At 44.3% G+C, this 20,760-nt stretch overlaps 1 protein-coding gene across 1 annotated transcript in view; it reads right to left on the bottom strand.

Annotated features, from left to right (window-relative positions):
* Positions 1-1,155: 1,155 nt before the first annotated feature.
* Positions 1,156-20,760, bottom strand: part of LOC137524109 (oocyte zinc finger protein XlCOF22-like) — a 35,629-nt gene continuing 16,024 nt past the window's right edge. Inside the window, exon 3 of the mRNA XM_068243618.1 lies at positions 1,156-3,407. Within this exon, the coding sequence (XP_068099719.1) occupies positions 2,203-3,407 (1,205 nt within the window). The 3' untranslated portion in view covers positions 1,156-2,202. The remainder of the gene's footprint in view (positions 3,408-20,760) is intronic.

Raw genomic sequence — 20,760 nt, 5'->3', positions numbered from 1 at the left:
GTGTGGGAATCTGCAGGTCTGCTCCCATTGGATGACCTCAGTATAAAGAACTGCTTCCTGCAATGCTTGATGGGCTACCATAGTCTCAGATTCAGTCTGTTACTCTGCTCGTGCCCCACCTCGTTCCTAGTCCGTGTGGACTGCGCTGACTCCTGCGAAGGGGTCAGCGAGTCCTCCTAGTTCTGCTCTTGTTCTAGAAGTTGTTACTCTGCTTGTCTTGTGTCATATATTGGTTCATCGCCAATATATACGCATACTTGCGCATTTTGTTATTTTCTTTGTATTCGTGTTACGTTGATACATCAGTGTTGCTGATATATACGTACACAAACTGTTTATTTCCTGTGTTCAGTTAGTCAGCCTTCCAGCACGTTTTGGTAGTTTGCGCGTATCGTGAGCACCCGTGCTGAGCTAGTATCCTGTTCCTGTTTGTGGATTGCGTTCATCTCTGCGAAGAGATAGCGAATCCTTCTGAGTCCTGTTCCCTGTATTACTCCAGTCTTATTCAGAGTTCCTGCTTATGTCATATATCGGTTCATTGCCGATATATACATATGTTAGTCAGACGTTACAAATAGTTTCATTGATAGCTGTAATTGTAATACGCTAGGAAATCATACTTATTGTATATTTATCTGTGTTACGTTCATCTATCTTGATCCTGCTATTTCCTGACTATCTTGTCCTGTCTTTGTGAGGCACGCCATCGCTGCAAACGCATTGACTACCTCATTCCAGTCTGTTTTATTGTGGACGCTTGCTGTCACTAAGTAGTGGCTAGTTAAGCAAGCGTTAATTCTGTCTACCTGTCCTGATCTCCTCAGTCCTGGTTTATGCGCTCAGCGCTACTTTGCGCTGAGACGTTATTACGAAAGTGTTGTTTGTGGCTGTTCGGATCTGCACCGGCTCTGTGCACCACAATCTCCTATTGGAGTCAGTCCTCTCCTCCACTAAACTGGGGATATCCTGATCCCTTGTGCTGGTGTGTGTACCTCCTTCACGTCAGCTTATGTGTTGTATGCTGACTGTGGAGATTACACCTCCAAGCTTAACAGTAACAATCTGGTAAGTGCATCTAGTTTTATGGTGCTTGTGGTGGTGGAGTTGTTTGAATAGCGCTGAAGATTTTATAGACTTGTGTTGCTGCTTTGTCTGTTTCTGTGGCTGCTTTGTCCCCCCCTTTCTGTGGCTGCTTTGTCCCCCCTTTTCTGTGGCTGCTTTGGTCATTGGTGTAACTTACCATCTGATGTATTTTCCTCCTCCTTGCAGCAGGGATTCTGTTTGAACTATAGAACAGGCTTCGAGTGATGTGGGTGCTTTACAGATCCATCCGCCGCATCCCTTGCAGCAGTATGAAGGAATCTTTTCGCTGCTGCAGCCATATACAGAAGCGGGACTATATTGTTCCACAGAAATGGGGAAAGTTGGACTTTTGTATCCCACAGAAGTGTCAAATTGACGCGGAACCCGGGTTGAGAATAGCTGTTCCAGAGGGTGCAGCGCTGCATCGCTAGTCGGGAAAAGGATGTGGGGAGCCTGGGGAGGACCCAGAGGGGTACGGATCTGACTTATGCTTTATTTTCAATCACATCTTTAACACTTGCAATGGAATAAATAGAAGATGAACACAACCAATTACTAATTAGGCTTAGTACTATATGTAGCCATGTTTATCCCATCATCCCACCTCAGTTCAGGGACTTGCTTTACAAACCAATAGCATAGTAGTAGCATGAAAGAGCCCCGGAACTCTGTATAATATGCTGCCAGGTGCGTCTAGCAAGAAATAAACCACAACCAAAACATTTCCCACACTCAGTGCAGTAATAGAGCTTCTCACTAGTGATGGTCAGGTAGATGCACATAACTTCGAGTTGATGCACATTTATGCAAATTGTTATGCAAATTTATTCAGCTTGAAAATGAACCAATCGAATTTTACCTCAGCATGATTTGAGTTCATTTTCAAGCTGCATAAAAATGTGCATACATTTGCATCAACGCAAAGTTATTTGCATCTACTTGACCATCACTACTTCTCACCAGTGATGTGAGAGGGATAAGCAGAACTGAACAAGCCTGTTATTGGCCGCTGCACTCCACTCTCCATACTCCCTACTTCCAGCTGTGTTGGGGAGATGGAGAGCAGTATGCTGCGGCCAGTTCAGGTTCACTAAAGGTGAAGTTATGTTTCACTGACTCTTACTTACCACCTGTGTGAGATTTCTGATGCCTGAGAAGATGTGATTTATGTACAAAACATTTCCCACACTCAGCACATAAATACGGCTTCTCTCCAGTGTGAGATCTCTCATGAATGACAAGGTTTGATTTCTGTACAAAACTTTTCCCACACTCAGCACATGAATACGGCTTCTCACCAGTGTGAGTTCTCTCATGACTGACAAGGTTTGATTTCTGTACAAAACTTTTCCCACACTCAGCACATGAATACGGCTTCTCACCAGTGTGAGATCTCTCATGAATGACAAGCTCTGCTTTCTGTACAAAACATATCCCACACTCGGCACATGAATAGGGCTTCTCTCCAGTGTGATCTTTCTCATGCCTTAGTAGACTAGCTTTCTGTACAAAACGTTTCCCACACTCAGCACATGAATACGGCTTCTCACCAGTGTGAGTTCTCTCATGGATGACAAGAAGTGATTTCTGTACAAAACATTTCCTACACTCAGCACATGAATAAGGGTTCTCTCCAGTGTGAGATCTCTCATGCCTTAGTAGATGACATTTCAGTACAAAACATTTCCCACACTCAGAACATGAATATGGCTTCTCACCCGTGTGAGTTCTCCCATGATTGACAAGGTCTGATTTCTGTACAAAACATTTCCCACACTCAGCACATGAATAGGGCTTCTCACCAGTGTGAGTTCTCTCGTGAATGACAAGGCTTGATTTCTGTACAAAACTTTTCCCACACTCAGCACATGAATACGGCTTCTCACCAGTGTGAAATCGCTCATGAATGACAAGATGTGATTTCTGTGCAAAACATTTCCCACACTTATCACATGAATATGGCTTCTCACCAGTGTGAGATCTCTCATGTCTGACAAGATGTGATTTCTGTACAAAACATTTCCCACACTCAGCACATGAATACGGCTTCTCTCCAGCGTGGGTTCTCTTGTGTCTGCCTAGATTTGATTTCCTCACAAAACATTTCCCACACGTGGAACAGGAATGAGACCCTCCAGCAGGGGAAGAGCTGTGCTGGGTATGAGGCCCCTCAGGGTTAGACAGTTGAGGGGGGTCTGGGGGAATATTTGGGGTAACCAGGATATCTGCAGGAGACTCTTGTCCAGTGACATCATCATCCATTGTACAGTCTGTGGATACAGAGAGACGAGTCTCTGAGAGGTTCCTGATCCCGGGACTCCGAGCTGCAAATAGAGAAACATCAACACTACTTGTTAGATAATTCGGAGGGGAGGAACAAATATCATTAGGGATGGTCAGTGAGCTGCTGATAATTCCAAGTTGAGGCAAAGTTTGTGCAGACTGGAAATGGACCAGATGCAGCAGCTGCATAACTTTGCATAAAATTAGCATACACTTTGCACCATCTCAGAGTTATTGGCATGCCACTGACCATCACACGTTATCAGCCTGACTGAGAACTGCAGAAGGTGGAGCTCATTACAGGCGGCCAATCACATGACTACAACTTTGGCTTGCATGAAAATTTTATGTAGCTGGGAGTTCAGCCAATCAAATGCATTTCCTGACAAATCTGATTATCTGCATACAATCTGCATGACATTTGCATACACGTCAGAGGTATTTGCATGTCACTGACCCCTCCCACACCTAAAGCATTGGCCAGACAGTGGAAGCAATGTGTTACTCCTGTGACAACAGACCTATATGTACTTATAGCAAGAGATCTGTGTTATGTTTGTAGAGCAATGTGGTGTCACATGTGGTGTCACTTCCACATTCTTATTACCGCTGTGTCCTCGTGTCACTCATATGCCCCGTGTACTGTACATGTTTCTCTCTCTTATTCCCAATTAAGGAAATAAGGAAACTGTGACTGGGAATGGTCCGAAATTTCCATCGGAATGCTGATTGCCAAAACAGAAACACCGCAATGTCAGAATGCCGCATTACAGCTACTCGGAAATGTCAGCCAATCACTGAGCTCAGAAGCATCGGACCAATCAGAAAATGCAGAATATTTCTGTGGAAATGGGAATCCCGCGGGATGCCTCCGCACTCTCTGATTGGTCCAATACTAGTGAGTATTTCCCAGTCCTGTGATTGGACTAAAATTTCAGAAAACTACTGTAGAAAACGGAACACCACGGTCATCTCAGGCCAATCAGTGTACTGCTGTTTACATGCAGAAATGTGCAGATTATGCATACATCCAATTATAGCTTACATTAAATATAGCAGAATTAACCGGCCAATCGGATTCTCTACCAATCCGGAGCAATTATAGGCCCTAGCAACCAGAGCCTAGCTACCTATCACAGGCTATCCCTCCCCTCTTGTATATAAGAGAGGTGAGACTGTCAGCCATTTTGTGGGTTCAGTGAGGAGGAGAATATTGAGGGAGACAGTGCGCTGCATTGTGCTGCAGAGAATCAGTTGTGTGTGGATTGAGTTGTGTGACAGAATCTATTAGTAGATCTCAAAGGTCAGCAGACCGTTTGATCAGCAGGGCATATGCTTAAAGGGCATATCTTTAAGGGTGTATAAGACACCCCGAATTAGCCCAGAATTATTTAATATATACTGTACTCCCTGTACTTGAAGATCTACTTATCCATCTGTACTGACATCGCGATATTCTTTCTTGCAGGTATGCATTTGACTCTATGCAATATTTCCTGACTGATTGATCTGCTCCTTGAATCCTGCATTGCTAATTTCTCTATTTTAACTGGTATGCATTTGACTCTATGCAATATTTCCTGACTGATTGATCTGCTCCTTGAATCCTGCATTGCTAATTTCTCTATTTTAACTGGTATGCATTATTAACTTAGGCCACTTCCTGCTACTTCTTACCTATTCAATAGAGCCTTTGCATATGTTTGACTAGCCCTGCCCTTGTGAGACAAATTGGCCAGCCAATCTTCACCTGTTAGCAGTCTGCCTATTAACTCCAAACTCAGTTAGGGCCTATATTAGTAGATCTCAAAGGTCAGCAGACCGTTTGGTCAGCAGGGCATATGCTTAAAGGGCATATCTTTAAGGGTGTATAAGACACCCTGAATTAGCCCAGAATTATTTAATATATACTGTACTCCCTGTACTTGAAGATCTACTTATCCATCTGTACTGACATTGCGATATTCTTTCTTGCAGGTATGCATTTGACTCTATGCAATATTTCCTGACTGATTGATCTGCTCCTTGAATCCTGCATTGCTAATTTCTCTATTTTAACTGGTATGCATTATTAACTTAGGCCACTTCCTGCTACTTCTTACCTATTCAATAGAGCCTTTGCATATGTTTGACTAGCCCTGCCCCTGTGAGACAAATTGGCCAGCCAATCCTCACCTGTTAGCAGTCTGCCTATTAACTCCAAACTCAGTTAGGGCCTATATTAGTAGATCTCAAAGGTCAGCAGGGCATATGCTTAAAGGGCATATCTTTAAGGGTGTATAAGACACCCCGAATTAGCCCAGAATTGAACCAGAAGAGACCAGATGAGAACAAACACAAATCTCTTCATGGCTGCTCATCTGCTGATCTAACACTGGTATGATCTTTTCTCTTTGGTTTCCCTGACTTCCACCATCAGCTCATATTTATCAATCCCTGAACTACCCTGATTTCAACCATCAACATACACCTGATAATATCACACAAACTACCCTGCACTCTTTAACTCTGACACTTATTTTCCCTAATTATACACACACCAACTTGCAAAATGTTTAATATCATTTTTACAGCCATTATTCTGTCAGCCCCACTACTTAAAATACCTACATCACTCACCCCTCCCACTGCCAGCAATAACATCTACATTGCTCCCTCTCTCCTACCATCCTCTCTCCTCTCTACTCATGAACTATTCTTATTTCTCAAATCACACATACCTTCCTCAACATCTCTCAAACAGCCCTCTGTCACATACAAATCACATCCTCACCTCTCTCATCTCTGCCTACTACTCTTACTTGCTGCTGGGGACATATCACCCAATCCAGGACCCTCTCCCAGACCACACTGCACTCTGGTAAATACCACATCCCACACTGACCGTCCTCACTCCTCCGCACACATTAACCGATGTAACCTGATCACCATTCCTTGCCTTCCCAGCTCTCCCCCTCCCATATCTGGGGCTCTCTGGAATGCACGCTCTGTAGTCAACAAACTAGCCCACGTCCATGATCTGTTCATCACTAATGCTTTCACCTTCCTGGGGCTCACTGAGACATGGCTAACCCCATCTGATACTGTGTCTCCAGCTGCCCTTTCATACGGTGGCCTCAAGTTTAGCCACACACCTAGATCGGGTGACAAACATGGGGGTGGGGTGGGAATTCTTCTTTCCGAACACTGCTCCTTTACACCGCTTGCACCTGCACCTTCTCTGGATTTCTCTTCCTTTGAGTCTCATGCTGTCCGCATCTACTCCCCTCACCAGTTCCAGGTTGCTGTCATCTACCGTCCTCCTGGAACAGCCTCCACCTTCATTGACCACTTTACAACATGGCTTCTCCACTTTCTATCCACTGACATTCCTTCCATCATCATTGGGGACTTTAACATCCCCATAGACACTAACTGTTCCACTACCACAAAATTCCTCTCACTCACCTCATCCTATGACCTCTCCCAATGGTCCTCAACCTCCACCCACAAAGATGGCCACACTTTGGACCTAGTTTTTACCCGGCTCTGTCCAGTTTCCACATTTAATAACTCTTCATTCCCCCTTTCAGATCACAATCTCATAACGTTTACAATCAGCCCCTCCCTGCCTCCTCCAGCTACTGTAGTGCAGCCATCACGCTTATGCAGGAATTATCGCAACCTCGACCTCTGCTCCCTAGCTGATTCTCTAAAACCCCTGGGCTCCCTGTCATCCTACACCGACCCCGAGTCAGCATCCATCTACTACTCCACCACAGTCTCTGCTGCCATGAACACAGCCGCCCCTCTCACCAACTTCAGCCCCCGCCGCATCAACAGACAGCCCTGGCTGACTGAACCCATCAAACAACTGAAAAGACAGTCCAGGGCAGCAGAACGGCAGTGGAGGAAAAGCTCCAACGCAGATGACTTTGCCCACTATAAAAACACGCTGCTCCAGCTCAGGGACGCTCTCTCACTTGCAAAGCAGTCATACTTCTCTATACTTATTTCCTCACAATCCCATAACCCTAAACAACTTTTTAACACCTTCAACTCTCTTCTCCACCCCCCGCCTCCCCCTACAACCACAAGCTTGTCTGCAGAGCAGCATATTTTGTGAGCAAAATTGAAACGCTACAGAACAGCTTTCAAAAGCAACCCTCTTCACCGGTCCAATCACCTCTTCCTTTTTCCTCTCTGCCCGGCAGCTCCCCTACTATTAACTATCCCTCTCCACATAACCACTCACCCACTCAAACCCCCTCCCTGCTAACAACCTTCTCTGCCTTAACTGAACAGCGTCTTTCTTCACTAATCTCTAAAGCTCATCTTACTACATGCGCCTCAGACCCTATTCCCTCTCATCTTATCCCCCAGCTCTCCTCCCCCCTCATTCCTGCTTTAACAACACTGTTTAACCTTTCCATCTCAACTGGCATTTTCCCTTCTTCATTTAAACAAGCTATCATAACGCCACTAATCAAAAAACCCTCTTTAGACTCTACTGCCCTTTCTAATTACCGCCCAGTCTCTCTCCTTCCCTTTGCCTCCAAACTGCTGGAACGCCACATTTACTCAGAGTTGTCTAACTTTCTCTCTGCTAATTCCCTGTTGGACCCCTTCCAGTCTGGCTTCCGCCCTCAACACTCTACGGAAACCGTTCTCACTAAGGTTGCCAATGACCTCCTAGTTGCTAAAGCCAAAGGCAGATTTTCGGTACTAATACTCCTAGATCTGTCCTCTGCCTTCGACACTGTTGATCATACCCTGCTTCTCCAAACCCTCTCAACTCTGGGAATCAAGGGCTTAGCACACTCCTGGCTCAACTTTTACCTGTCTGGACGTTCTTTCATGGTCTCCTATGCCAATACCAACTCCTCTCCACGCCCACTGTCTGTGGGAGTACCACAAGGGTCCGTCCTCGGACCCCTCCTCTTTTCCATTTACACCCATGGCCTGGGACAGATAATAAGCTCTTTTGGGTTTCAATACCACCTCTATGCTGATGACACCCAAATTTATTGTTCTGCCCCAGACCTCTCCACACTACTATCAAAAGTCCCCAAATGTCTATCCGCTGTATCTACATTTATGTCATCCCGCTTCCTTAAACTCAATATGAGCAAAACAGAGATTGTAATATTTCCACCTTCGCTCTCTGTTCCACCTCCCACTGTCACAATCAATGTAGAGAACACCCCAATAGCATCAACCCCCAAAGCTCGTTGCCTAGGGGTAACTCTGGACTCTGAGCTCTCCTTTAAACCACATATAAACACTTTAACTACCTCCTGCTACTTCCATCTCAAAAACATTTCCAGAATCCGTCCCTTCCTTTCACAAGAAGCAACTAAAATGCTTGTGCATGCCCTAATCATCTCCCGTCTTGACTACTGCAACACCCTACTCTGTGGTCTACCAAAAAGCAGATTGGCACCTCTCCAATCCCTACTAAACTCTGTGGCCCGTCTCATCCACCTCTCTTCTAGATCCTCTGAGGCAGCCCCTCTCTGCCAATCCCTCCATTGGTTACCAGTTGCCCAAAGGATCCAGTTTAAACTTCTCACACTTGCATACAAAGCTCTACACAAGCTATCGCCTCCATACATTTCCTCTTTAATCTCCAGATACCTCCCCGCTCGGACCCTCCGTTCCTCACAGGAGACCCTTTTGTCCTCCAGCCTAGTCACCTCCTCTCATCCAAGACTTCTCACGGGCGGTCCCTCTCCTTTGGAACTCTCTCCCTCAACCGGTTCGTCATGCCACGAGTCTGGAAAACCTTCAAACGTACTCTGAAAACACACCTGTTCAGACAAGCCTATAATTTGCTATAGGCAGCACTGAAGGCACACTGGCTCACCCACTAATCCTTGTGTTTCCTTCCCCTTTGTTTCCTCCTCACTACCCTCTAGATTGTAAGCTCGCAAGGGCAGGGACCTCCTCCTAGTGTTTCTCATACTGCTGTAATTTTAACATATGTATATGTACCAACTACATATCAACTATGTATGTATCTGTATTTACTCTATTCAATGTCATGACTGTACAGTGTCTTGTATTTCTTATGTATATTTGTTCCCCATTATTTGTTTGTACTATGTACAGCGCTACGGAAGATGTTGGCGCTATATAAATAAAAAATAATAATAATAATAATAATAATAATAATAATAATAATCTGGTGAGTTGTGAGATAGTGAGTGAGTGAGGAGTGAGTAGACAGACAGATTGTAGTGCACTATATCAGCAGAAAAGGAGAAAAGGAGAAAAGCGCCGGCACTGCTGTCATTCACTATTTATTTATTCCAATTTAAATGTCATGCGTACAAACATTGCAACAAGGTGAGGACACATACCCAAGGTGGACGCAGTGGTGGAGCGGTGGGTGCAGAGGGAAAGGAGCCTGACGGCCGTTTCGCTATGCTATTGGCAGCCTCCGTAGAAGCGCATAGCGCGAAACGGCCATCAGGCTCCTTTCCCTCTGCACCCACCGCTCCACCACTGCGTCCACCTTGGGTATGTGTCCTCACCTTGTTGCAATGTTTGTACGCATGTTTTAGCATGACATTTCCTTCTCTGCGGATATTTGCCTTTATGAATCATGACTGTGGCTGTCAGACTCCTGTAATGCATTGTGGGACTTTTAGTTCCTTAAAGAGACACTGAAGAGAAAAAAAAAATATGATATAATGAATTGGTTGTGTACTATGAATAATTACCAGAAGATTAGCAGCAAAGAAAATATTCTCATATCTTTATTTTCAGGTATATAGTGTTTTTTCTAACATTGCATCATTCTCTAATATAATAAAGATTACACAACACTCTGCATTCAAAATGATTCTTTCAGAGCAGTCTGTGAACTAATGACCTCTCCTCTGGCAGAGAAAAAGAAAACTGTTCACTTACAGTTGAGATAATAAAAGTCAGATAATAGCCCTCTCCACGACTTTGAAAGTCGTAGAGATTAATGGCTTTTTTTGCATAGAGTTAACAACTGGAGTTTCTTAACTCTTCCTGTACTGGAAACAATTACACTGATGTATCTGATCTTAATGTTTTATTTCTTAGCTGTGCTACACATACAAAGCATAATATCATAAATTTGTTTTCGCTTCAGTGTCTCTTTAACACTGAAGAGTCAAGTTTGCAGATCACTGCCCTAGGCCATGACCTGGGCTTAAATCCAGCTCTGGTGTAGTGAGTGACTAGTGAGTGAGTGAGTGAGAAGGTTAGCTGTAGTGTGTCAGAGAGATAGTTTTAGAGTGCAGTGAGTGATAGTTAGTGTAGTGTGTTTACCCTTTATTATTTTTTTTTATATCTTTTATTTCAAATTTGATATACTTTAATTATGTTTAATATATTTTGATTTAAATTTGATTTGATTAGAACGTTGCTGTGTTCTTTTTATCTAATTTTTATTCTCCATTTAATTTATTTTAATTGTTTATTTTCTTTTTATTTCACTTTTATTTTTTAAATCTTAGTTTGTAATTTGATTTTTTTCTGTCTTTAGTCTAAATTTTTTTATTTTCATAAGAAAAAAAAAAATACAAAAAAATTGTGGTTTAGTTTTAGTTAGAGAGCGTTCACACAACTTGTTCTTTCACAATTTGTTTTTTTTTCCTGTTCGCCAAGCCCCCAAATTCCTGAGCTGCCCCAATAAATTTGTAGTGTTTCACCCTATATACAGTGGGTTGCAAAAGTATTCGGCCCCCTTGAAGTTTTCCACATTTTGTCATATTACTGCCACAAACATGAATCAATTTTATTGGAATTCCACATGAAAGACCAATACAAAGTGGTGTACATGTGAGAAGTGGAACGTAAATCATACATGATTCCAAACATTTTTTTACAAATAAATAACTGCAAAGTGGGGTGTGCGTAATTATTCAGCCCCCTTTGATCTGAGTGCAGTCAGTTGCCTATAGACATTGCCTGATGAGTGCTAATGACTAAATAGAATGCACCTGTGTGTAATCTAATGTCAGTACAAATACAGCTGCTCTGTGAGGGCCTCAGAGGTTGTCTAAGAGAATATCGGGAGCAACAATACCGTGAAGTTTAAAGAACACACAAGACAGGTCCAAGACAGGTCAGGGATCAAGTTATTGAGAAATTTTAAGCAGGCTTAGGCTACAAAAAGATTTCTAAAGCCTTGAACATCCCAAGGAGCACTGTTCAAGCAATCATTCAGAAATGGAAGGAGTATGGCACAACTGTAAACCTACCAAGACAAGGCCATCCACCTAAACTCACAGGCCGAACAAGGAGAGCGCTGATCAGAAATGCAGTCAAGAGGCCCATGGTGACTCTGGACGAGCTGTAGAGATCTACAGCTCAGGTGGGAGACTGTCCATAGGACAACTATTAGTCATGCACTGCACAAAGTTGGCCTTTATGGAAGAGTGGCAAGAAGAAAGGCATTGTTAACAGAAAGCATAAGAAGTCCCGTTTGCAGTTTGCCACAAGCCATGTGGGGGACACAGCAACCATGTGGAAGAAGGTGCTCTGGTCAGATGAGACCAAAATGGAACTTTTTGGCCAAAAGGCAAAACGCTATGTGTGGCAGAAAACTAACACTGCACATTACTCTGAACACACCATCCCCACTGTCAAATATGGTGGTGGCAGCATCATGCTCGGGGGGTGCATCTCCTCAGCATGGACAGGGAAGCTGGTCAGAGTTGATGGGAAACCTCAAACAATAGCTGCGCACAAAGAACTTCAGCAGGCTGCGTTCCACACTCCAAGTGGTATATGTTACTCTTCCACTCAGGGTCAGATAAGTCACTCCACTTCAGTGAGACACCACCACCACACCCCAAGCAGTGGCCACTCACCGTTAAATGAGACCCTCAGTTAGATGGGTCCACAGCGCTTGTGGGGTCATCTGGCTGCCCCCTGCCGTTTTAGCTGGAAGATTCCCTCCTCACCACTTTCTGTGTCATCTGCTGGTCCTTTTCACCTCAAAAGACATATACCAAAGCTTCCATAGCGTAAAATTGTATAAAAGTTTTATTAATAAAAAGATTGCTCACTTACAAACATATCCAGTGTCATTCGCATAGAGTTTTTGTGGGCTCCACCCCAAACGCTGGCCACCGGGTTGGCTGTAGAGCGCTGTTTCTATCGCCTTCCCCTCTGCGTCCACGTTCCTCCCCTCTGGATATTAGTGAGACTGCGTGCACTTGACCGGTTTCGTCGCTCTAGGCGACTCCTCAGAAGTGACTTCTGAGGAGTCGCCTAGAGCGACGAAACCGGACTCCTCATCACAACAATAATCCTCTCTTATTTAAAATCACTTTCATCGAATCAGTTTCCCCATCCCACACAAATGCTTTCGAGATACTGCGCCAAAAGGAAATTTATTGGATACAAATTCTAAAGTGCCTGATACCCAATGGTCTGAATGAGGTTTTAGAAAAAGCATTTTAATGATTAATTATTTATTATTACTCCAAACAGTCGCTTGCTAATAGCAAACAATGTTTTATTATGATAGTCCTCTCTTTTATTTTTTATACATTTTTTAAAATTATTATATTAGATAAGCATATTTTTATGATTTTTTTTTTTAATTATTTTTTTTTTACTTCTTCTTAACCATATTAACACTGTTGTTTTATCTCTGTTATTGGATTTAATTCAGTTTTATGCATTTGTATAGGAGTAGAACTACTTTTACCTGCTATTCCATATTCTGACCACTAGATGGCAGCATTCATATATATACTACATAGACTATATGAATACAGAAACAACAAATAGAGATCACAATCTAATGATAGCCAGTAACGCTATCAGTGCCACTATATGGTCGCATAGGCATGGAAATATTGTTGAGATGCATAGTGTGGCAAAAACACCACATTTTATACATATTTACAGCTACTGGCAAAATTGCCCACAATCAACATGGCCGACGCCACCTCGCCCATGCTTCCCAGCATCACTTCCCGTATAAGCCCAGTGTGGGGGATGTGATGTCACGCTGTACTCACCTGACATCCTACCTTTAATTTAGGCACATAGACACCTTTATAAACAGCAGACAGCAGCAGCGCGAGTTACAGAGGCGCATTGCCACTATTGGACCTTTTTGAGGTAAGATGGAATTCCCTATTTATTCAAAGAGCTATACTTCACTTTTATAGATGATACTTTTGCGGCTATGTAGATAGTTATTACACCACTATGGACACACGGGTATTGTCACTATATAATAACTTACGCTGATATATATAATAACTTATGCTGACAATTGAATGAGAAGTTATTTATGTGCTGTTTCATGATAGATTCTTGTACTACTTTGGTCGCATTCCTCATTACACATGGGGCCTGATTTGCTAACGCTTGGCGCGATTTTTTCGCGCTAAGCGTTTTTGCACGCGCATACATTTGCGCGCGCTGCGTTTGCGCGGGGTGCATCTTCTTGGATGCGCGGGGCCCAATATGGGTCTATGGGCTTTGCGTGTCCGGGGTGGCGCATTGCGTCCGGGCGCCCGCGATAGCTCTCGCGGTTGTTTGGAGGAGCAAACAAACAATTAGACATGCAAAGGGGCTTATCGTCCTTTGGTAAATCAGGCCCTTGGTATTTACACGTCTCCTGTCACAGCAGATCGCCCCTTCTGTGACAGACATATGTCATTTTTGCTTTTTGTATTATGATGGCAAGCTCTTAGGGTCGTGTTTTGTTTATTGTATATTGTTTATGGTTTGTATGCTTGATTTTTAGCTTGCACTCCTTGCCTGATGAAGCGGGTTATACCTGCGAAACGCGTTGCGGAGTGCCAAAATAAATTGTTATTTGCGATTTGAACAATCTTGATTGTCCATCATTTCAGGAGGTAAGTCCACCTGTACTCCTCCTTTTTAGTTGTTTTTAGATCATTTTAACCTGCCTGGCGCCTCTGTCCAAATTTGCACATGTTTGACAAAGGCATCTCTGACTGCCTGTATTGCCTCATCATGAGGTATAATCGTATACAAGGCAGTCACATCAGCCGTGGTTAAAAATGCATTTGATGTAACTTGCAATCCTTCCATTTCTTGCAAGACATGTTTAGTTTCCTGTAGCAAATATGGCAACTTTTTTACAATAGGCTGCAAAAAACAGTCGATATACTCACCTACCCTCTGAATGAGTGACCACATACCGCTAATAATGGGCCTCCCTGGCGGCTTTTCAAGGCACATGTGGATTTGGGGGTTCTGATACATAACAGGGATGCGTGGTGCATCGATCAACAAGTATCTAAATTCAGCATCTTTAAGAATACCCCTCTCTAACCCCCACTTCAGAATATCCCTCAATTCATCTTTAAATCTCCTTGTGGGGTCTCCATTCAATTTCTTATAAGTATATGTATCTTGTAGTAAATTCATCATTTCCGCTTTATATTGGTCCACGTGCATCACTACCACCCCTCCCCCCTTGTCTGCAGGTCTCACTAATACCTCCTTCTTCCTACTTAGATCTCTAATCACCTTTAATTCAGATCTGTTATTAAATTGTAACTCCTCTAAATCCTTAAGTACCAAGCTCTTAAAAACTTCCACAGAACTACCTTTGTGATTATCAGGGGGTTAAAAGGTGGACCTATTACGTAACCCTGTGTGTACATATCCTCCTGTGGCCCCTCCTTGGTTGACCCGAGTATTGGGCCCTTGTTTGGCCAAAAAATACTTTTTGATATTAAGTTTACGGCCATATTTGTTCACATCTATAAAGAGTTCCAACTTGTTGGGTCCTTGTTGGGGTGCATATTTTAATATCTAGAACAGAAAGTTCTTCACCACTAATATTAAAAATCCACTGCCCCTTTATTCTCTTTTTTTTTTTTTTTTTTTTTTTTTAATATCTTTATTTCAACTGCTTTCAAAATATAAATAGCATTCAAATACAGTAAAAAAATAAAAAAAATAAAAAATAGTCTCCAAATTTTTCCTATACACAGTGATCTATCACTAGCTTACAATATAACAGGTGTCTTTCCCCTTCCCTATAGATCTGTTTCATATTCTAATGTCATACCTTCCACCATGTATAGAAATTTATAGCACTTTGTCTTTTACATGACCTTTCTCACATCTTAAGTTCCTATACCCCCCACACGCAAGTGCCAGTTCCCACCATTCAAGCCTCCATTCACTCCCCTGCTGTCCATCAAAACCCCAGGGGTCTCCTCTCATTCCGATTTCTTCCTCATTCTGTCGTATTCATCTGAGGCTTTGAATTCAAACCATTGCCTCCATCTTTCCTCAGGTCTCCCTGTATCTCCATGTACAAAACTAGTTAATTCCTCCATCTTCCAGACCCTTTCCAGTTCCACAAAACCATTCCCAGACACTTGGGCCTTGTGTCGATTTCCAGTGCCTTGCTATGAGGGTCCTTGCTGCATTAATCAAGAACCCCACCAAAGACCCCTCATATTTTTTTGATGGCCACTCATTGCTATGTAGTAGAAAAAAGGCGGGGTCATCCGGGAGTTCCTCTCCCGTTATTTGGGAAGTATCGTTTTTCACAGCCTCCCAGAACTCTCGTATTTCTTTGCACCCCCAAAAAATATGTAATATATCTCCCTTTTCCTTTCCACACCTCCAACACTGCGCTGAGGTTCCTGGGAACATCCTACTCAGCCTCTCCGGGGTGAGGTACCATCTAGTAAATATCTTATATCCTGCTTCCTGGCCCCTTGTAGATATAGATGACTTGCTTGCTATTTTAGTTATTTTCTTCCACTGTTCCTCAGTAAATGGTCTTTCCAGGTCCTTTTCCCAACCAGCCCGCACTGAGGCCGCAGGGTCTTCTGTCCCATTCAATAAGGCATATATCTTTGAAAGGGTCCTTCTTTGTTGGCCCCTTCCCCTACACATCTCTTCAAATGGGGTATTTTTCCTGCTTAGGGCCTCTTTAGTACCGCATCTTTTCAAAGAAGATTTAAATTGGATGTGGCTCCATTCATCTAGTGTTCTCCTCTCCCCCTTCCTTTCCAATTCCTGCAAGGGGACCCATTCTCCGTTTTTTCTCCCCTCCAATTGGGATAACTACTTGGATGTATTCCTGGAGGAAAATTTTTATTTCCCAGTATTGGCATAACGGGCGTTGGCCAGGGGGAAATCTCTTCCTTTACCCTATATTTTTCAAAGGTCCCTACCGTATATTTTATAATTTCTATTCCTTTGCCTTGTATATTCTTTTTATTTTTCTCTGAAGTCCACAGTAACTTTGTCAGGAAGCGTCCCGCTATATCTTCCTCTAAATATACCCATCTCTTTTCTTCTGCATGCTTATGCCCGTCTACTATTTTTGTCAATATCGCGGCTTCATAATAGTACTTGAAATTTGGTACCGCCAATCCGCCCCTTTATTCTTTTCTCCTTTTCATGTCTCCCTCCTCGCCTTCCTCTCCTATTCCTCTTTTCCATGGGTAAAATTTCTCCCCTTGGGTAATTCCATTCTGGCTACTGTTCCCTCGGGGTCCCACCCCCTAAAAAACGGTGGTGCACTACCTCCTCTGTCAGTCTCTCCAAAGGCTCCAATCTATTGAATGTTGGAAAGCCTCCCACTTCTTGTGACTGATTGTAGTGCCTCCTTGGGCTTTGATATCCCCTATATTGGGGAGTTTGGGGTTTGCGTCCTAGAGGGTATCTAGGTTGTCCCCCGCGACCTGTGGGGGGATTCTGAAAGTAACCCTCTCTCCTCTCATCATAGTCTTGATGCCCCCTCCTGTTGCATTCTGAGGGGTATAGGTCGGCCTCGCATAAGTGGGATATCGTGGTCCACCACCCATAGGTTGGGGTATGCCCCCAGGTCTGTTGGGGGGATTATTATGCGGATTAACTGGTGGTTCATAAGGGGGCATAGCGTGCATAGGCTCACCCTTATTCTGCTGTGGTGGATTTTTTCTTTTCTGTTGCTCTATCTGCCATTTATATGCATTTTGAGTTTGATACTCCTGCCAATCAGCTCGAAATCTGCCAATCCTAACTTCACCACTCTCTTTTTCACTTTTTTTGAACAGTTTTGGGCAAACTATTAGATGATTCTTTGAACTGTTCCAATTTTTTATATTGCTCCATTTTAACTTTAATACTCTCAATCTCTGACCCAAGCTTCTGTAATCTACTCTGCATACTTTTACTCAAGATTTTCAACAGATTGACTCTACATTCCCCCAGTACCCAGTCATTATCGTTTTCCTCACCATCTGTGGGAAGGACATCCCACCTGAACCGCCTCGGCACTATACCCTCTTTAATATATTTCCCATAACTAGTGAGATCCCACCAAGCATTAGCTTCCTTCAGCATGGCACGTTGTAATTTTTTGAACAAACCTTCCATGCCCAGATTGTTCGGATCTGGTTCCTTCAAGAAGTCTTTTTCAATATCAATCCCCCCTCTATTGCGTATATCAAACATTTCCATATTTATAATATATGGGAGTCTGCTGCAAACCACCAAACTAAATAAATGACAATGAATGTAAAAGGTGATATTGCGCTCTTTCCCTAGTAAAGAGTCCAACACAGTCTGAAATACCGGTTAGCAACACCAATAAAACCAAGAAGTCAAACACTTTTTTTTACTTTCAGACATCCAATGTATGCACTGTCACTTTAAGACAGATTTGGGAATTTTTCCATTTTTCACATAGTAGTTCTATCTATCTATCTATCTATCTATCTATCTATCTATCTATCTATCTATCTATCTATCTATCTATCTATCTATCTATCTATCTATCCTGATAATTAGTTGCACAAAAGAACAATAATTTATTTATTTATGTGTTATTCATGTATATAATATGTATCGGGAATGGGTAGGGAAAAAAAATGTGTATCGCTGTGGGAGACCTTACAGGCTTACACGGGGTTAAGGTCACGGGTTGCGTTCCATTAGGTATTTATTTCCGCAATATAGTTTAAATAGATTAGCATCCCGGTTTGCAGGAGGTGGATACGATCAAGCGGGGTGTATGGGTAATGTAGTTTTAGGCACTGGGGGTTGCTTAGATAAATATGAAGGTCCGTAGCATATTTCCGGTCCAGGAGGCGGAAGTTGATGTAGGAGAGACCGATGGGTAATGTACTGTACTGAATGAAGGAGGCGTATAAACTTGTGTTGGCGTTGCGAACCGGTATTTCAGACTGTGTTGGACTCTTCACTAGGGAAGGAGCGCAATATCACCTTTTACATTCACTATCACTAAATGCACCTGGTCTGTTCAGTCCCCAGGTCACTCTGTTTGGGGATGATGATTTGCCTTTGGATGATGAGGTGGGCAACCTATCGTGGACGCCAACTGGTTCACCAACAGGCAGCAGTGATGGTTTATCAGTCAGGCGTCAATCAGTCAGGATGGTGCATCAGGTGTAGGCTAGGGGCATGGACTCCACTGGTAGGGCAGGCAGCAGCAGGGCCAAACCCAGAAGCAGCCACCCCATCTGTGAGCACCTAGCCCCATGCTGGACAACAGCCAGCTACATCAGGAGTGTGTCGCGGTCATCCTCGGTATGGGGCTACTTCACCATTCATAGTGAGGATGAGTCCTGCACGGTCTGCAACCTCTGTGGTGTGTCGGTGAGCAGAGGGTAAGCGGCACCAAGTTGAAGACACCGGGCATTATGTCCCACCTGAAGATCCCTCACATGGTACAGTGGGATTTATTAACCTCCTTGGCGGTAACCCCGTGTGTGACACGGGGTAAGCCGCCGGAGGGTGCTGCTCAGACCCTGCTGGGCCGATTTACATAATTTTTTTTTCAAACACGCAGCTAGCACTCTGCTAGCTGCGTGTTTGGTCTGTTCGCCGCTGCCCGCCGCCGATGCGCCGCTACCCGCTGCGATACAGGGCCCCCCCCCCCCCGCATACCCCTTGCGCAGCCTGGCCAATCGCCGCTAGGCTGCGCTATGGGGTGGTTCGGGACTCCCTATGATGTCACGACGTCGATGACGTCACTCCGTTCGTCGCCATGGCGACGAGGGGAAGCCCTCAAGGAAATCCCGTTTAGAACGGGATTTCCTTATGGGCAAGCGGCGCCGGCGGCGATCGGATGATACGGGGGGATGCCACAGGGAGGGGGGGGAAGCATGTAGCTAGCGCTAGGCTAGCTACATGCTAAAAAAAAAAAAAAGTGAAAAAAACCCTCCCGCGGCCGCGCAGCCGTGGGAATTATACCGCTAGGGAGGTTAAAGAGAGGCAGGAATGCACAGGGCAGCAGTGGACAGAGTGTGTCAGGAGGAGAAGCAGCAGCAAGAGGCCCCTCTCGTCTTCCTCTAGCCATCACTCTGTGATTCATGTGCAGCCTGCCCAGTCCCACTGCACGCCAACCCCCTCTGCACACCAGGCTGGAAGCAGCATCCCGACCTCATCAGCTGTCTCCTCCCCCCAGTTTGTCGCCCAGCACCAGTCCTCTCTTCCCGAAATGACTGCACGGAAGAGGCCTCTTGCCCCAACTGACCCAACAGTGATCCGCAACAATGGGCTCCTGGCAAGATTGTTGGCCCAACAGCTTCTGCCCTATCTGCTAGTGGAAAGTGCCCCCTTCTGCCAGCTGATGTGCTGTTTGGTGCCACAATGGTGGATCCCCAGTCTCCATTATGTTACCAGGACTGCCATCCCAGCCCCATACCAGCATGTAGTGGAATGTGTATCCTGGTTGTTGGCCCATGCAGTCGGCGGCAGGGTGCACCTCACTACAGTTGCCTGAGGGCCCTTTCCCACTGGCACAGCGCAGTGCGGCATTTCCACCGCAGCCTACCGCTAGGGCAATGTTAGTCTATGGTCTTCCATACCGGCGTGGTGCAGCACAATGCGACGGAAGTGACGTTTTGCCGCATACCTGATGCAAGTGCATACCTACGTTACCGTGCAGCTCTTGTGGCGGTATAAGTCTATGGAATCTATGGAGTCATAAGTCTATGGAGACGCACGTGTTTTTAAACTGACCGCCACATTTAGACGCGCTGCGCATGTATGGAAGCGTATTTAAGCAATACACTTCTGCACACGTGATTGCTTCACCAACAGGAAGTGAGTGTCACTTCCTGCTTGGCCGTGTGCCAGACAGGGATTACCATGTATTAATGTGGTAATCCCCGAAGGACTGTTGTTGGCGGTGCGCCCCCAGGGGGTCAAGAGGAGGCCAGTCTAACTCCCTTCTGCCACCTCCTCTGTCCCAGGTAGTGTTGGGCGTAATGACCTGTAATTTATGGATATCTGTAATGACAAGTGGTAATTGCGGCCTACAGCACCATAGTCATAATCCGTAATCCACCGCGGTTACAAATTCTGACTACGAGTGTAATCAGCTGTAATTACAACTTGGAGTCCCTTATGGAAGCGCATTTTTTTTTTAATCAGAATGTTCCTACCAACCAATAGCAGTGAGCG

Source organism: Hyperolius riggenbachi, chromosome 7 (genome assembly GCF_040937935.1).
Source record: "Hyperolius riggenbachi isolate aHypRig1 chromosome 7, aHypRig1.pri, whole genome shotgun sequence".
NCBI classification, from domain to species: Eukaryota; Metazoa; Chordata; class Amphibia; order Anura; family Hyperoliidae; genus Hyperolius; species Hyperolius riggenbachi.
Note: the sequence above shows the minus strand (reverse complement) of the source record. Positions and strands in the feature narration are given on the sequence as shown.